General features: G+C 49.0%; 1 protein-coding gene across 2 annotated transcripts in view; it reads left to right on the top strand.

Moving 5' to 3' along the window:
* The first annotated feature begins 3829 nt into the window (after positions 1-3829).
* CCDC9B (coiled-coil domain containing 9B) overlaps positions 3830-18966 on the top strand; it is a 55790-nt gene continuing 40653 nt past the window's right edge. The window contains exons 1-5 of one of the 2 annotated variants that reach the window (XM_027795296.2): positions 3830-4276; positions 9966-10079; positions 11642-11746; positions 12517-12579; positions 12974-13135. In XM_027795296.2, coding sequence (XP_027651097.1) covers positions 4256-4276; positions 9966-10079; positions 11642-11746; positions 12517-12579; positions 12974-13135 — 465 coding nt within the window. In that variant the 5' untranslated portion in view covers positions 3830-4255. The remainder of the gene's footprint in view (positions 4277-9965; positions 10080-11641; positions 11747-12516; positions 12580-12973; positions 13136-18966) is intronic. The other variant, XM_013304006.3, reaches the window with a different exon arrangement.

The following is an 18966-nucleotide window of genomic DNA, read 5'->3' as shown; positions in this document are numbered from 1 at the left end:
GAAAATGCCTCACACACCTTTTTGTCCTGCAATTGCAGCTGGCTGAAGGACCAGAGCCGGAGGGTAAGCAAGGGAGGCAAAGCAGGTGTTTGCTTATTGTGGGGAAGTTTGCTCTGTGGTTGACATGAAAGATGCCTCCAAGCCTCTGGGAAACTCTTCTTTGACATACAGGGTGTTCCCATCCCTCCCTCTATATGAGAGGCCTGGAGAGGGGTTGCCGGTTCTGCTCAGGAGCCTGGGCAGGATGACCTACGAGTTCATTGCTGCATACGGCAGTATGCAGGAGCACCTCTGAAACTAGGCCACATGGCTTATCTGCAGTCCCAATACATGATACAAAAACTGCCTCCCAAAACAGACTGATTTCAAGATCCTTCTACAGTGGGCTTTTCGGCAGCTGGCTCCCAGCTTCTCCCAGCAGTTACCGAGTGCCATCTGTTGACTAAATGGTGGTCATGCAAAAAATGGAGAAAAGCCAACATGAAGATGGGCGAAGTGCGCTTGGGAAAAGTGACAGCGTGGGACTGAGTGGCTTTGGAGGAGTTTCACAGAATGCAAAAGGAAAAGGAGGGAGGGTTTCAAGCCAAGGTGGTTCCTGATGGTGGAAGGGCTGATGAAGGGATGCCAGGAATGCTTCTTGGGGCAATCAGGTTTGGGGTTTTTGAGGAATCAGATTCTTTCCTTCAGCCTTTGTGTAACAGAGAGACAGAGAGGAAACAAATAGTTTAGCTGTCAAAATGCAGGCCAGTGCTTTCTGCAAGCTGCTGAATGCTGTCCTGGAGCGGGGAGATTGTAGACTCCTGTCAGATGGTTCTTTGTGCTGAAACTGAAAGAGAGAGGCTTTGCAGTGCACAGCTAGAGAAGGGAACTATTTCATCGTCATGAGCACAGAATGGACAGGTCATTGCCTTGATTTCCTTCCTTTGCCCCAGCACACTTTGCCCTGCGTGGAGAGCAGGAGCCCCAGGTAGGCAGCTGGAGGCTGTGCTCAAGGGAGGTCAGCCAAGCTCCTGTGTAGCGCAGCCCCAGCAGGACAACACACCAAAACCCCCCTGATGCCCTCTTGATTCCTCCAGCTTTCAGGCTTTGCTGAAGGCAGGCTGCTGTCCGCTCCAGGGACTGCTCCTTCAGGGGCTGCCAATAGTTAGCAAGAGCTGATACACCCCCTCTCTGTGAGGCAGAAACTGCAGGGCCAGCCTGGGGTATCTATGCTAGGTATGCCCCATAGCTTCTGGGCTGAGTAGGCTTCAGAGATGGTACAAGCCAGTCCACAGCAGCCAGGACACAATAAAGAGCCCAGAATCAGGCCATGCCTGCCTATTAAAGGTCTTCTGGCAATTTTAGAAGAATAAAGGGATTAACCCTGAGGGTGGTGGACAAATTCCTGCGTGAGTAATTAAGCTGGTTTCTCCAAACATCCTTCCTGTTGCACATGAATGTGATATACACTCCCTGCCTGAAGTACTCTGCCAAGTTGCTGCATGCTGGGAAATAGCTGCCACCAGCTGCCCAAGAGAGCCGTACTGATGTGCTTCAGCCACCAAGGTAGGGGTGCTCATGTGAACAGGATTGTGTGTCCCAAGGTCCTTCAGGACCCCTGAAATGTCATGCATGCAGCACACCTTTCTCACTGGAGCATGAGACTGGGAACCATCTTTGGCTCCTCTCCTTCCCAAGTGGAAGAGCTTTGGGTATTTTTCCTCCCTGGTGCCAGGATGAGGGACCTGGAGGATTGCATTACCCTGAGGTAGGCACAGACCCCATGGGAAGGCAGTGCTAATCTTGGCACTGACACTGCATTTAAGAACAAATCAGAGTTTTTGACAGTTCAGAGCAAGCCCTCAAGCTGCAAACAGCTGTGGTGTTATTGCAACCCTGTCTGGCCATGACACCCAGAAAAAGGAAATATATGTGCATGCATATAACCCCATAAACCTCAGCATATTTATAAGGTTCTGCTTTCTACAGTCTGTGAGAGTCCCAAGAGCACAAGCAGGTCCCAAACCAGCCTGTTCTGCCCCTTGATGGGCTCTTTTGCCCCTGGGTTTTCATGTCCACAGTGTTAACTGAGCATTCATCTTCTCATTGGTCTCAGATGACAATGCAGAAGTAGATGCTTGTCATTTGTGCCACTCAGACATGGTAAAAGACAGCTGAGGAATGTCAGGTCTTTCTGTTAAGGGCAGTGGAGTAGCCAACACTGGCCTGAAGGGAACTGCAGCTCTCCACAGACATCAGCAAAGGTATTTTGGGGCTCTTCATGCCTGCTCATGGCAGTGCTTGCTGCTGGAAGAGCTTGGCCACACCATTGATAGCAGCAGGGATCTAGGATGCCATGGCTATGAGGTCTGTAGAAACTCCTTGCAAGCCCTTAGTAAGCCTTGACAACTTGGGCATGATGCATGACATGGTCCCTCAGCTCTGTGATCCACGGGCAGCATGACTGACCCTGCTGCACACAGTGTTTACCCTGCACTGTGCAAAGAACCCAGCCTTGCAATTTGGGATAAGGTTGTGGGTCTGTTTTAACCTGGACCAGGTGTCAGCAGCATGTGCAGTCTCCTTGAGCCCAGGAACATGACCACCATACAAACAGGATAGTGTACCGTCACTGGAAAGTTTCCATGAGCACAGACTCCCTGACTCAGCCCAGTAGCTTCACACAGGGCTGCCCTTGTCCCTGTGGCCACCAGCCCAAAAATGGGCCATCACTCCACCCTCACAAGGAACTATGCATTTGGGCACCATCCTTAAGTCCAAGCTGGACTTTAAGTGCCAACTTGGAAACTCAGGGCAGCACCATCCTCCCAGCTCCCCTGTGTTCCCAGGGCATGGAGAAGCCCTGCATGGCTCCGCACCTCCTGCATAGGCTTGTCCATTGCACACCTCTTAACGAGCACTTACGCTTTAGCAAAGCTCATGTCTTTTTTCCCAGTTTTACATCCACAGCAGTCTTCATTTCCTTTGTTAAGCCTGAATCCAGAGGCACTGCCTGTGAAATAGTTTCCATTTTCTTTCATCATTTGAGCCCTACTAATTAATATGGGTCAGTCTTTCCCTCTAAGCGCTTTTTACTAAGCTGTGCTTCCAGCTCCTTTAGGGCCTTAGCCCTGATCTCCAACAGCTAGTTATGTGCAGAGAAGGGACCAGATTCAGTGTTCTTCAGTCTTTTGGAGACTTCTCTTGAACCACACTGAGTTTCAGGTTGAACTTTTTGGATTTTGTGAGCAGCTGACTTGCTCAAAGGCCTTAGAGGGGAGAGGTACCAGCAGTGGGCCTGCCTGGGTTTTTTAATACATGAACATAGCAGGGCCCTCATTACATTTGGGGTGTGCATCAGTCCTTGGGCAACAAAATATTCCCGTGTGCTTCCATCTCCTGTTCACCTCTTGCTTCACCTGGGTCCCCTGGAGGCTGAGGGAAAGGGCAGCCAGCCTGCATTGAGGAAGATCATAGCACACAGCCAGGATGCGGTGCTGAGATAAAGGTTTGAGTGTGGCAGCCCAAGACGCAGCAGACGCAGCAGATGAGTGCTGCCTGTTCTCCCACAGCCCTGTTATTTGTGACTTTTCCAGGGGTCATTTTGGCAGCTTTCAGAAGAGGACTTACAGGGGTCCTCTCCTTTGACTATGTGCTTTCTGCTAGTTACGGTGCTGGCTGGTATTGCCCACCCCACAGCATTGCTTCTGCTCCCTCCCTGAAAGAAATGCACATTGTAAAAGTGGGGAAATCATTCCCAGAAAATACTGAAATGAAACAGAAAAAAGCAAATCCAGCACTGGTTTTCCCATGCAAGCTCATGCACATACTCGCACTCACAAGACATTCAGGACCCCAGCTATTTTCCTGATCCCCCGCCAGGCGTGCAACCAGCCATGCATAACAAATAACACGACCCCATGAATGGCCACGAAGTGAAGTCAAGCTGTTTGCCTGATCCATTTTTCATTGTTCGCCCTGCTTTTCCCACTTTGAACGAGGGCTTGTGGCATCAGGAAGTTAAAAGGAGTCAGGAGGGGGGAAAAGGGGGAGTGTTTCTTTTAAAAAGAGAGTGAGATTGGAGAGGAGGACACAGGCACTCAAAACCCTGTCTGTGCTTGGTATATTAGGCAGCCAGTGCTCTTGGCTGGGAGCCCAGACGAGGCTTTTGTAATCAAAACATGATCTTGTATGCTGTGCAACCAGTGCTGAGAAAGGCCGTCTGATGGCTCTCCTCTTTTAGCTCTGCTCTGGAATCTGCTGGGCTTCGCCGCCGATGTCCAACATGCACCGAGCTGTGAGTGCTGCCTCTGTGGGGCCTGGGAGGGGCACGGGGCAGTGGGGTCCCTCACCCAAAAAAGCCATGAAAGGACTTGCACTCATTTCCTTCAGGGTGGCCTTTTGGTGGTTGTCGCTTTGTTGTTTTTTTTTTAACCTCGCCTGGCTGCCAGCAGGCACGGGGAGCAAACAAGCAGTACTGCATTGGGGGGGGTGCTGGGGTGGTGGATTTTGGGTGCCGGGGTTTGCATGTCCATCGCCGGGGCAGGTTGTGGTGGTTGGCTCAGGACAACATGCCTCCTGGGGGGTGGGAAAGCCAGGTAGATAACAGACAGAAACCCAGGCAGTGCTGGATGTTGCCTATCCCGGCAAGGCTTTCAGCTGCAGCTGTCAAGCCAGAGGATATTTCTGAAAAAGAGCGGATGCATTTGCTTACGCAGAAGAGCGTTCGCTAAGGGCCCTGCTCCTCTCTCCTCTTCCCTCCCCCCCACCTTCTGTCTTTCTTGCTTTTCCAACCCTGCTGCCTCCAAGGTCTCTTGCTGTAGAAGCAGGCGATCGTAGAAGTATGCGGGAAAACACTGTGCAGAGACAGTCTGGAGCGAGGCGTCCCTCTGGCCCCTGATGAGCTGCGTAGGAAGTGTGTGTGCCGCTTAGGAGTGGGGGGTATGACAGAACGAGATGTCGTCATTTAATTGAAGCATGAAATCGCTAGCTTTCCATTTCTCCTTTTGTGACATTTCTACTTGCAATAAAAAGAGGCCTCTCATTCTGCAGCTTCATTGCTCTGCCTTGCTATCTAGGAGGCATCAGGCTCCGCTGCTTTCTGATTCAAAGCCATCGCACGTTTCTTCTGCCAAAGCCATTTATAACTCTCCCGTCACTGTGACATACGGGCACCTTGGCTCCCCGGAAGAGCTTTACTCTGGGGAGGGCATGGTGTAGCCACATTTCATCCTGAGCATCGGCTTCAGCACGGGCTGGGGTGGTGGATTCATTCCAGAAGCGGAGGAGAGGGCACGTCCCCCTGTTATCGGCTGGCTCAGAGCGGCAGCTGACGAGCAAACGCTGACTTGGCTTAACTGTACAATGGGTGAGCCCCTGTGAGCTGGTGCGTGGGCTCGAAACGCCGCTCGGTGCTTCTGTGCACAGCAGGGCTGCTCTGCGGTCCCGGGGTGTGCGGGCAAGGGACCACCTCTCATCCACAACTCCCCAGCGTTTGCTGAAAAGATCACGTAGAGTGAAATACTTTAATGGCTTTGTTAATAAAGGGGAGGAGAAGTGCTGAATACTGGCAAAACTTTCCTTCCAGCAACTTGTTTCCAGCTGGAAATGGAAAGACCCCCCCTCCCCCCTGCACTAGCTGTGTTGCAATGTAGACAAAATGCTGACAAATGTGCAGTCTCATGTGGAGAGGGAGAATGGCCTGACAGGTCTTTTCCATCTTTTGCCTTTGAAAAGAGAAGAGCACAAATACAATCTCTGCAGGAATTTTTAAAATTTTCCTGAGCTGGCAGCTCTGTCAGTCCTTCTTCAAAAGAATTTGAAGATGAAAGGGGTGTGTTTGAGGGCATGCACCACTTTGATCCCACCCTCAAGCAGCCAACACCCCAGCACTCGGCAAACAGCGAACCTGCCAATTTAGCGCTCGCAGAATAGCTTCTGTTCAGGTAAACACTGAATTCAGCTTTAATCAGCCTTGCAAAATGGCCATGAAAGTGTATCCACCCACATACACAATCTACTCACCTGTCGTGTACCCGGTTGATTGATGGCGATGGAAAAGCGTGTTCAGTTCTCCTGCAGACCTTGACAAAATCCCATTGTCCAGCAGGAGAATGTGTGGAGGCAGTTTAAATGTCCCCATTGTTCCACCTGAACACAAACGTGTGCCTGTGTCCTGGCAGGGTGGCCCTCGGCAGGGGCTGTTAAATCAGCACTGATAAAATGCCCCTCATCAGGGGCATGAGTGAGGATGTGCTTGTGCAGGATCTGAGGTCTGCCTTAGCAAACCGGTTCCCCTGCCTTTTCCCTCTCTGGTTTCTGACATCCAGCACACCCCTCTGTGATGGTATCATGTTTTCAACCTTTAGTCCCTTTTCTCCAAAGAACATTACCCAGGCAGACTTCCCCCCGGTCCGTGGCCCTGTTCTTTGCAGATCAAGCACAGATCTTCTTGTTCGGAGCTGAAACATAGTTAGCTTTGGGGTTTTTTTCATGTAAAGCCCTTGAAGGGAAAACCTAGCATTGCAAGGGTGCGTGGTGATTCAGCAGCTGGATCCCTTCCTTTGAAGGCAAGTGCTGGCCCTGCACACTGGGGATGATTTGCAGCCCTGGTTCCCAGGAGGCCTATGACACTTTTGGAAGAGCAGTGATGCTAGCCCCTGGCTGAATTATCACTCGCTACCTGGAATTATTTTCTGAAGGTCCAGCTAATCAAATGTACCCACATTCTTACTTGGTGTCTATCTCCCAAATAGCTGAAAACCTTCTCATATTAAGGAATTAATTCCTGCAGCTCATCTTAAATCTTGTGCTTTCAAATGGGCAGGATATTCCCATCCTGGTGAAATGTTGCATGACACACAAAAAACCAAGGGTCAGGTTCCCAGCACCTTAATTCTGCCTTCTTCAATGCATTGGCCCGCTATAGACACATACATTTCAGGAGGCTGGAGCACCTATAGATCACCGGATAGAGTTCACAAATGTAGCTGGGAACATGGAGCAGAGTCAAAGGCTTTCTCTCCCCTGGGCTACAGCATCTGTGGTTTTATTCTTTGCCTTCAAACTTTGGGCTTCTCACTGCATGTTTGCTCATTTTCAGAAGGGCTGTGTTTGACAGCACCCCTCCATCCCCTCCTCTGGACCTCCACTGCTCCAGCTTTTCCTCTGGTGACCTAATGAGGACCGGGCAAAAGGCAACTGAGGTCACAGGAGAAACCCTCCCTTCCCAGGAGAAGGGCGTTGCAAGCCCGTTGGCTACTGCTCGAGGCTGGACCCTGGGGAGCCTGACTGCCTGACTTACTGCTGGCACAAAGGCGCCCAGGGCACAGCGGGTGTCAGACCCAGATCCCATGTCCCCAGCTGCTGTGGCTGGCCCCTGATGTATCCTTCCCTGAAGGAGGTCACACCTGCTATGTCATGATTAATGAAGGGAAAACCCCTCCTGCCTGTGCAGAAGCTTTTCCCAGCCTTGAATGCCACAGAGCCTGCAGTGGAGGATGCTTCTGGGGATTTTGCCCTTGGGATGGGCACAGTCGGGAGCCGTCGGCCCTGAAGAACCAAGGGCAGCAGAAATACTCACTCGCAGGAAGGCAGTGGTGGTTTGCTCCCATAAAAATGGGGGAGCCCACAGTTGTCTTGAGGGTCTTGGTGGTTTTATGAGGAATTTGATAGGAAGCCAACAGGGATGTGCCAAAAACATGCCTTGCTCATGCGTCACAAGGAAAACCACTTCACTGTTCTGGGGAATTTTAATCAATTTTATTTGCCGATTAACTATCTATTGACTGATTCTGGCTTCAAAGAAAAATAAATCCAAACACACCTTTAGGAAAAACATCCCTGCTTCCCTCCCGGCACTGCTCACCCCCATGTTTTTATCCTCTGTCCCTCAGCACGGGGCACACTGTCCCTTTGGCAAGGCGAAGCAGCGCTGGCGGCGAGGTACCTGGTGGCTCCCCCACCAGCAGCAACCCCTCCAGAGTCCCCATGGGGATAGGTCTCTCTCCTCCTCCTCCCAGCAGGGCCTTTTTCTTCTTTACCTCCTCCTGCTCTGACCTCGACCCCCCTCTTCTCCTCAGGGTGCTTCTGCAGAGGCACCATTGTTCCCCTAAAGGGTGCAGAGGCACCTCACTTCCATGGCTCAGGGGCGCCACGGTCTCCCCTGATTGGCTCAGGGGCGCCACAGACTCCCTGATTGGCTCAGGGGTGCCACAGACTCCCTGATTGGCTCAGGAGCACCATGGTCTCCCCTGATTGGCTGAGTTTTGGCGGGAGGCCGGTGGCAGAGCCGGCTGGAACTGGCTGTGGCCGGCTGGGGGCTGTCCCGGGCTCCTCCCTCACAGGGCGCTCTGCAGCCCACCCCCTGCTAGCTACTACACCCTGTATACCCATGCAACTGGAGCAAGGTTAGGACCAGGCTTATAGTGGCCGTCAGGTTAGCAGCGGGCTGGGGCTGGGGGCATTTCTGAGGCTGGGGCTGGCAGTGGGGAGCAGCTTTCCCCTGGCAGGGCCCTCTCCCTGCCCTGGGGTACGGCTGGGGGCTGAGGTGCCCTGGAGCAGGGTTTGATACTGACCCCAGAGACCTCGACAGCTCCAGGGTGAGGATGGGGCCAGGATGGCCCTGTGCAGCTGCAGGGTGGCAGTGCTGGCCCCTGAGGATGCTGGTATACATTAACATCTTCACCAGTCCCTGGGGACTGTCAGTGTGCCTTTCCACCACGCGCTGGCTGATTCTGCTTCATAGGGACATAACCCTGAGAATCACCTGCAGGAGCAACATCTAGTTGTAGCAATATGGGTGATGTTTTCATTCCATTTGCTTCTTGATTCCTCCAAATTCTCCCGGCACTGTGGGCAATATGCATTGTGCACAGAGGCTGGGTTTGCCGCAGTGCTCCTGCGGCAGATTGACTGCACAGGGCCAAATGGCAAAGGCGGGAGGCCAGGGGTAGCCTGTTGGTAGATAGAGTTGCAACGTCAGCAAAATAGGTATCCAGGTGTGCAAAAGGTTTGGGGCTCCTTTCCTCCCCTCCTCAGTCTCACTTCACCTTACACAGCTCTCTGTGTGAGTGAAGGAGAGGGAATATGAGATCTTTGCAGCATGCAGATGCCATGCTGATAAGGAAAGCACAAAAACACTGTTCAAAAATAAACCTGTAGTGCCTTGAAGATCTCAGCCTTGCCACCTTGCTCTTCATGCAAACACTAGGCAGAGTCTAGACGATATGGATCAGCTTACTGCAGTGAGTTGATACTCATCAGCATTAATTTTTGCTAGACACTGCCGTCACTAGAATTTAAAAAATCCGATTTGTTATCCCTTGTGATAACCAAGGTGCTATCTGAATGTCAATGAAGGGGAACTGATGTGCCTGAGAACACCTGAACCAACAGCAGGGAGGGGTGTTGTTTACTGCATGCAGTTAAGCAGTGTGTTAACTCTGGAGCCTACCGACAGACAGACATAGAAGTGGGACATTGTAGAGGAGTGAAGGCAGTGGGTTGATTAGCATTGATAACATGCAGCTGTGGCCTTGCCTCGAAGGCAGTGGGTTGATTGACATGGATGATGTGTGGCTGTAGCTCGTTCTGGCTAAGTAGTTAAATAGCCCTGAGGAGTGTGGGAGAGGAGGTTGGATGGGGGGGGTGGTGTGGTCTGACTGCTGGAGGAAGGAGCAACAGCACAGACAGTAGAATCTGGCCTATGGTAAAAGTCTTGTTGCAGCCTACTAGTTTGTGCTGCAACAGGACATCAGGCTTTTGCTTTATCTACCTCATGGCTGAACAAAAATTCTAAGAAAAGAAAAGGTCAGATCTGTCAGGAAAAAGTCAATTTGCAAGGTTCAGTCATCTTTTTAATGGAGGACCAAGGGGAGAAATGGTAGGGAAAGACTCTTCCACTTCCCACCCTGTCCAAACAGAAGGAGCAGGTTTCATCCTGTTGGTGCAGTGACTGAGAATAGCTTTGCTCCTTCTGTTTTCAGGATGCTGCTGTGGATGATGCAGTGTTAAGGAAGAAAGAGCAGAAAGATGTTGAACTTGATAAGAAAATCTTGGCTTTGCGGAAGAAGAATGAAGCGCTCATACGAAGATACCAGGTAAGTCTATGGGTTCTTACCTTCCCCAGCACTGTACTGGAGTCCTCAGCTCACAGTGTAAAGAGAATAGTCAGCAGCTTTGGAGTGACATTGTTATATAGGTATCATTTTTACATTGGAAAGCATTTGGAGCAGGTGGGCAGAGCTCTGTCTTTAGCTGCGGCTCCTGAATTGCAGTGGAAAGCAAGCTTGCTGATGCTTGCCTTGCTGCTGCAGCATTCCTCTCGCCCTACGGTCTTCCTCTATCTGCATCACACCATTCCCACCCCTTCACTTCTTACTGGTCTGACTTTTTCCCTATCTGTCCTTGCCAGTGCCTCATGTTTATACTCTTGAATGTATAGGAGGTTGCATCCTCCAGACATTTGGTAGGTTTATCTTCCCTACCAGGGTACTGATAGGGGCTGAAGCTCTTCCCTGGTCAGTACGAGTGTTTCTATGGAGCACAGAGGTGTTGAAAAGGGACTCCATGAAAATAAAAGGAAGATGAAGGCAAATCAAGGCTTTAGTAGGCTGTTGGTTACTGCAGACTTACCTTCTGAATTAGGAGGCAGTAATCCAGCTGGAGTCTGTTTTTTTGATTCTGTCTTGGCCAAGAGAGTCTACCCAGTGGCCTGCAGGAGATATCCAGCCTGGCTTGTATGAGCTGGTTTGGGTGCCATTGTGGTAACCTGGAACTGTACACAGCAGTACAGAGTAGGAGAGCCTGAGGGTACTCTTGGCGCAAGGGTCCTCCTTGGTTTGTAAGGGATGTTTTCCTGCCTGTGCCCAAGGCCACTTGGCTTTAGGGGCTCTCTAACATTTGCCATCTGGATGGGCATTCTTGAGTTTGACAAAGAGCTGTGCTTAAAACCTGAGAACCCAAAGTATGCTTTGTGTCTTGGATTCAGAGCTGAGAGACTGAGAGGTCCTCTGTGTTAGATCTTGCTTAGAAGACATTTCCTTTGATGCCACAGGAACCATTTTGGACCTTTTCTGGTGGCAGCAAAAAATGGTACATAGCAGAAAGCTAGGGGAAGGGTAAATGCCACAGGCAGCTGGGGGAGAGGAATTCTTACTCCCATGTGAAATGCTACCCACCTGTCAACCCCACTTCTGGGGGAAGCTGCCTAGTAGACAGCCAGGTGCCAGCCATCTTTCCTTGGCCACATATGATGCCCTGGCCCCAGACTGGCACAGGGACCATAGCACCTGTGCATGGCCCTCCCTTCCTGCCAGCCTGGTGTCTTCCATGGGTCCTATACCCAGTCTTTCCCAAACCTCAAACTGATCATTTTTCCTGCCTGTTGGAAAGGGACCCCCATACTCTGTGCTTGCTTTCCATTGCAAGTGCTGAGACCACAGAGGACACTCTTGAGTCAACAAGAGATTTACTAAGATGCCTGTAGTACAGGTCACAGTTGCCTGTGACTCCTTCCAAGGGCACACAGATGGGACACAAGTTGGCCCACTCCCCTTTTAGAGCTGCAGGTGGGTCCATTTAGTAGAAATCCTAAACAGGAAAATGAACATCTGTAGACATCCAAGTACAGACTGATGATAAGGGTATGTATGTATTTCAGGAAATAGAAGAGGACAAAAAGCGAGCTGAGCAGGAGGGAATGGCTGTTACCTCCAGGAGACCCAAGCAGGATGGCCTCACTATTACCATCACCAAAGCTCACAATGTAAGTGCTGCCTCTCCTTCATCATGGGCCAGAGCTTGCTCCGGTCCTACCTCAGCAAAGTGACGTTTCTGAAAGAGCGCCTCCACAGCAAAGCTCTTTCAGGCATAGGACATGGCTCCTAAGCCCTTCCAAAAAAAAGTGAAAACTCTGCTGAAATGTGTGCTCAGAGTAATTGTTAGGTGATACACATCAATTTCCAGCCATGCCCAGGCAGCTGTCACCAAGCATGCAGAATTAACAGGCAAATGAATGAATGTGTGAACAGGCATCCTTGGCCCTGGATGGGTCCCAGGTGTCAACATGACTGTAAATAAGTAGGCAAACTGTATCAGGTGTACGTGTGTCACTGGAGGCATCAGGAATGCCTCTGAGAATGCCTGTAGGCTGGGCAAAAGCACAGTCTCCTTAGGCTTTGTGAGTGAGCAAAGCAAATAGCCCTTGGCTGCTTTGGGGCTTCCCGCAAACAGGGCAAAGACCACAAGTCCCAGGCTTCCTTCCTAACTGGACCAAATCTGTGTCTGACAAGCCCTTTCTACCCCTCCTGGCAGTGCGGGGCTTGGTAAACCACCTGGCCAGTCCTGCTTTAACCCCTGGGTGAAGTCCTTTGCCAGAGCTTGCACAGAGCTGGCTGAGCCATCCCACCCTCCCTCCATGCAGTCATCACTCCTGGGTTGTTAGATCCAGGCTAGTGTGTTGCTCACTTCTCAACCACGTCCTGGCCCTTGCTTTTCTTGGAGGTGCGCTGTTGCACACATTTTTCTCTCATACAGGACCTGAAAGATGCAATTACCCAGACTGAACACTATGGACAAGATAGCCCAGCCCTCTCGATGGTGAGCACCGCTCTCAGGAGCCATCCACTTGGCTTCCAAGGCCATCTGCATCAGGACTTAGGCTTTCCCAATCTAATTCAGTGTGCCGCAGAAAGAGATGAGGATGACTTTTGTTTCCTATAACTCTGGCATTTTAGTCTGAAATGTCAGATTTGTAAGTGCAAAGGATTTTCCAGACCTGCTGTAATTGTGGGTTTTGCTGCTGAGCAGACAATGAGCCCCTTGTTCCCCAAGAATGTCACGGCGCTGTGCCGGGTGCAGAAAGCTTCCTCAGAGCAAGGCCTGCCTTTTCTGTAGCTGGCCTCCCTGCTTGCGTGCAGGTGTGTTTGGGGAAGGGAGTCGCATTGGTGAGCCAAGGGGCCTAGATTTGTTAACAGAAGTATTCATTTTCCAGGACAAAAGGGTGGTGAGTGAGAAATGGGGGAGCCCCTGTCCTACGAGCCCTGGGTTTGGCATTGGCAGTGAGGAAGAGGAGGAGGAGGAAGCAGATCATATGTTCACGTTCAGGATGGGGAAGAGGATGCAACTGGCTGTTACCATGGACAACAAAGCCAAGGTGAGCAGGGAAGAGAATTCCTCTTAACGCTGCAGCCTCTTGACTTACAAAGGGGCTTCTGCTCTGCTTTCTGCTTGAACTTTCTGCTCATCATGTACCCTGTGTCTCATCTCTGAGGGGAATAGTTCCCTTCCCAGTCCTATTCTCTCATTTCTCAGTACAATCTCAGTTTTCACCTTGGGTTGCCCCGCACTTCCTGCCCCACCTCCACCCTCTGTCTGATTCACTGGAGTCAGCCCCCAGCCCTTGCTAAATTGCCTAGCAGATCTGTTCAGCCAGGTGTAGCCAGTTCACTTTCTGAGAGATCAGCCACCTCATTGCCCTCCTGGGCCACCAGTGGGTTTAGTAAACTGTGTTGCTGTGCCCGGAAAAGGGATGGAAATAATTGGCAGCTTGGACAGATTTAGCTGCATTACTCCCCGGCTATTCCCAGGAAGGCAGTGATGCTTGGCAGCAAAACAAGCATCATTTCTCCCTGTTACCATATTTCAGAAAGTCTTAAATGCAGAAGAAAAAAGAGCAGCATGAGTACCCTTGCAGCTGCCAATGTGACTGGCAGAAAATGTGACCCAGTATTTGCGGACTTAATTAAAAAATGTACAAAAAGGCAAAAGTAATTGAAAATGCTATTTCATTTTTTAAATCTCAAGGCATCCCCTCCTGGGTGCTACCTCATCCCTCATGGAGTCTGAGCATGTAGATAAAATGATCGAAATGGTAGCTTTGGCATGTTGGGACTTACTTGCAAAGAAGGGTTTGATAAAACTTTGGCAGTTAGTATTGACAGAATGTTCAAGGAAGTATGTGCCTGTATGAGCTTCACGCTCTTATTTTCATCCCTTGGAGTGTATCTCGGGGGACTGATCTTGTTCTCACTGGAGTTAGTGAGTCTGACCACTGAGAAAATGAGGAACAAGGATCAGAAGTGCCACATTCTGTGAAAAAACAGTATCTGCATGCACAGATGCACCTGTATGGGAACTCGGGGAAGCTCTCTAGTTAGTGAGTCTCTGGAGGCAGGTTATTCTTTTTGCTGTTGAATATGTTCCAAAAGAATACAAGAGATAATCTTATCTATTGATTAAGACTAAAAGACAGCATTGAGACAACAGGAGGTGCAACACCCAGGTGGGCAGAGCCTCTTTGTGCTGACCATGCCGATGTGAAGGAGACAGAAAGCCTCAGCTGGCCCTGTGTCTTGCTGAGACATTGGGATGGACAAGGTCAGCCCTTGTCTCCATCACAGTAGCACTGCGAAAAGGAAACGGTGGCAGCAACGGGTGCTCCCATGGGTCCCCTTTTAGGCACAGCAACGTGCTTGGCCCACAAAATGAGAGTGGGCTTTTTTGAGCTGAGGTCCAAGCCAAAGACATTCCCCAGAGCAATGAAGCAAAACCCCACCCTTCCTGCCAGCCTGGTACACTGGGGTATGAGTGCTGGAAACCGTGGCTGTAAACAAAAGGCGGAGAGCCATTTCTCCTTCTGAGGCAGCTTGGAAATATTTTTCTGATTTTGTGCCTTGAATACCTTTTAATTTCTGTTTCTCTGTGACCTAGTTACCCTTTCTTTCCATGAAGAAATAGGACACAATCACTATGCCATTATAAAGTCATATGTCACGTTGAAGAACTGAATCATTTAGGAAATAATGCACCTTTCAGAATGATTTTTCAGGAGAAAGGGACTGAGGCCTCTCACTTCCTTTGTTCCAGACAGATTACTGGTAGCATGAACATCCGTTTCAAATGAAATCTCATTCCAGCACAACCAAACCACCTCCTGATGTAAGGGGAACACCCCCCCCCCCTGCTTTTTCTTAGAAGAAAGGGTACATAGAAATCTAACCATCCTCATTACTGACTGAACTTTACCAGTGAAATACTTGAGAGTCTCCTCCAAGGTTTCTCATGGCTATGTAGCTTTGCATGGGGGCGTTGTATTTGAAGCAATTACATTTGCAGAGTGAGTGGCTCTCACAGACAGGTTTTGTCCCCTGGAGCTGTTTCCATAATCTATAGCTCAGAATTCAGGTTGTAGATGGGGATTTGTATTAGTGCAAAGCACTGACAGCTAAATCACATTGCTGCTTTAAACCCTGTGCCAGTGTTTTTCAGTGTGGCCAATTAATAGACCACTGAGATTTTTCTGCTGGAAACACAGACTTCTGTGGAAAGTCCCCATAAGTTCCCTGTTGTATGATATATATGAGTTTACTTGCATTAAGCACCTTTCACATGCCTTAGAAGCCCCCCAAAGTCTCCTGTGTGTTGGTGTAAAGCACAACCCAGCAGCCTGGCTTTTGATGATAGAGGAAAACTGATTTATTGGTGAATGTGCTAGAGGCATCAATCCAGAATCTTACTTTAGTTACTTTAAATATAGTTCTCAAAATGGATGAGTACGAAGAGCACCAAACTGTAATGGGTGAGAGGGGAAAAAATATTAGATTTTGGACAAAACTGTATTTGCTATCACATGAAGTACAAGTTTATTTGTTGTTGTTGCTGCTGCTGGCCTGTTAAGGCATCCTCTGGGCTGCTGAAGATTAAAAGAGGCTATATAACTTGCTTCAGATTCCCAGTAAGTAAAGCTTCACCAGGTGAGAGATTTGCTTGGTGATACTGGGATGATTGAATGGGCCATCACCAACCTTCCTATGACTGTGGCAAGGTTCAAGCAACAGAGTTGCTGGGCTGTGCAGAAAACTATTTACATTCAATTCTAAAGAGCACAAATCATCGTAAAGCAAGAAGCCCCAAAGGAAAGGCAGCTGGAAAATTGTGTAAACTGGACAGAAGTCCAGTGATTTCCTTTGTTCCCCATGTTCTTTTTCCTGATACTCCAGGTGGGTATTTTTAACACAGCCTTTGCTATCTGGGGCATGCCTCAGACATAAGATAGGCACTTCTCAATTTATGACTTTTCTCAGTGAACCGCTAGAAGGGAAGCGGTGTAGTTTTGTCTGACTGCGGCTAAATAGCTAATGCCAGAGTCTCAAATCTCCTGTAGGCAGTGAGTAAGCTGGGACAGGCCCTGTGGAGGGGAAGAGGTGGCTTTGCCAGGCACTGCCAGCTGTTTGGGCCCCACTTTCTGTTCCTGTTGGTTCTGCATGGGTGCTTTCCTCATCTGATGCCCCTTGCTTTGGGAGCTAGCACAGGATTTCCCAATGTGGGACAAGCAATCTAGGAAATCACTGATATTGTTAAAATAATAAACAAAAGAAGACACATGTTGGCACATTGAGCAGAATGTGCCTTTGTGCAACACAACTTAGCCAGAAGCAATATGGTGAGCGAGGGAGGGAGAGAGAGGGTATTACATAGAAAAGCTGGTGGTCTCCCAGCCTGTATATGTCAGCTATCGCAGCTCTGTTAAACAGATATTTCCTGTATCAGCCTCTCAGTCTTCCTTGCCATCTGCTCAATAAACTGCAGGGTTTAATGGCTTTGCCGATGAGCCAGCCTTCCCACTGTGACTTTTAACATCTAATGGCCCAAGGAAGTTGCCACCTCATTGTAGTGTGCTTGAGGCTTCAGTCCTGCCCACAGTATTTGGGAACAAGGTCCTCTGCATAGGTTTTTGGGTGATGGCTCTGCTGTTTCTTGCACTTAGGGCCCATGTCCCTCCTCAGGAAGGACTTTCTCAGATAGTGATGAAGTCATCTTCAGATGTAGCCACCTGGTGCCAGGCCTCCCTGGCAAGAGTTATTTGTGAACATGTTATTTATCTAAAGGATGGGCCGTCGCCACCTAAACACTGAAGAGCTCTAGGGAACAGCTGTTTAGTTAAGCTAGAATTAACGTTTGATGTACAAGTTCTGGATTAATAGCTTGCTATTAATTTGTTAAGCCCTCACTGGGCTTACTTTCTTAATGAAAAAATTAACTAGAGTGCTGAACACCTCATATTGGTGCTCTGTTTATGACAGAGCAAGCCCAGCTCTCCAGTTCATTAACTCACCTCAGCAGTACCACCTAGGATTACTGTACATACCTGCTCAGGGCTTAAAGGAGGGAAGTTGTATGCTCTTGAATGTCCCAGGAAACTCGGGATTTTCCCTGGAGCAAAGATATTTCCTGGGAATAATAATCATTGAAGAACAAAGCGATGTACAGCTTGAGTTGTTAAAAAAACTCACCAAGGTATTTGCCAGGCTCGAGTGAGCGATTCAGCAGTTCCAAAGCAGAGCCACCCCATATTTTCAGCATCTGAATCATGCTACAAATAGAGTAGGAAGATAGGACAGCAAGCAGTTAAGAGCCTATTCCACAAGGCATAATGTGTCTGGCTGCCTTCAGAGGATGTCAGCAGGTCTCATCTCCTCCCAAAATATATTACAGTCATGCAGGACTGGGCCCTCTGCAGGAGGGTCTCACTTGTGTCATTCCCATGATTCCCAAGAGCTTTGCTTTTATAGTAGGAGAACACTGTCCTTTGTGGGGACTGTTTGCATGTTGAGGAAAAAAACGGTGCTTTGCTTGGGCTGCAGAGTTCCTCGGCGGCAGCAGGCAAGCCTCCTTGGCTGAAGGCTTGCTGCCAGGGAGGCAGGTGCTGGGGAAAAGAAAAAGAGTCTTTTGTAGAAAACTGCTTTACAGATTGCTTTGGGCAATTGCCTAGATTGCTTTACAGAGCCCTCCTCCCCAAAAGATATGAGCGAGGAACAGGTTTTTAGAAGAGGAGAGGCTGGCATGGAGAGAGAAAGAGGAGAGATGCAGTCTTGTAGACACCAATTCCAAAACAGAGAGGCTCTATTTGTCCCTGTTGTGACTCCACTGAAATTTCTGTGGTTAAGTCACAGACCCGTGATGTGCAAGGGGCCTCAAAAAACTGCTAAGCACTTTTCATCCTTGTCTTCCACATGTAAGAGTTTAGTTTTCCTTATAAAGGAAAACTGTGAAGCACACACAGTGATGCTTGTAACTTCATCCTTTCTAGCTGTGGGAGAAAGTTTAAATAGGAAGGCTCAGGTTTTCAGTGGCTGACAAGATTTCAGTTTTCACTACCTTTTCATCGCAGAGGGAAGTGTTTGTTCATATATCTGGAACACAGATGATTCAGTTAGCATAACTTTGCAAGCTACCATATAAAAGGTGCCCATTTACATAGTCTTAAATAGAACTGCATTTTCCTTTGTTTATCACAAGGTAGGAGCACTGGCATGGCCATTAGTGCTGATATGCAGTAACTTCGTAAAATGACCATGCCCATAATGTATTTCTGAGCTACTAGATCTTCTCGGCATAACTGCCAATGTGAATGAGACCAGAGGATACTCTTGTGGCCGCAGACATTGCCCCATGAACACAGAGGGGTTAGCAGGAGAGATTTGCAGCTTCAAATTATCCAGCCCAGCTCTGTGGTCTGAAATACAAAACCAAGATAGTCTATTGAAAAGGTTAATTTTTCTTCCACCCACATCCATTAACAGTGATTTGCACTGCCATAAAGAAAAACCACTTTGGTTTCTTCGACTGCAAGCAGGAATCCTATGCTGACCATTCTAATTCCAGCCTCCAGTTTCAGTGAAATTTAGGAATAAAATACATGAATCACAGGACATAGACAGGATTTGCAATATTCATTTTGATTTAAAACATCCTGTGTTTGTATTGGCTAATAGTTCTGGCAATGGAAATATGTTACCTTTGGGGACATTATGTGATTCAGTCATGCAGAAGCAGGTGCCACTTAAAAGCCAAGACCTAAGCGCTTGTGAGCTTTGTGGCTGACTGATCATGAATTCTGGTCTGTACTACTTAGTTCTAGTTGTATAAAGGCCAGAGCTACAGAAAACAGGTAAAATTACTAAATAAACACTTGCATATTAAATT

This window comes from Falco peregrinus, chromosome 9 (genome assembly GCF_023634155.1).
Source record: "Falco peregrinus isolate bFalPer1 chromosome 9, bFalPer1.pri, whole genome shotgun sequence".
Taxonomy (NCBI): domain Eukaryota; kingdom Metazoa; phylum Chordata; class Aves; order Falconiformes; family Falconidae; genus Falco; species Falco peregrinus.
Note: the sequence above shows the minus strand (reverse complement) of the source record. Positions and strands in the feature narration are given on the sequence as shown.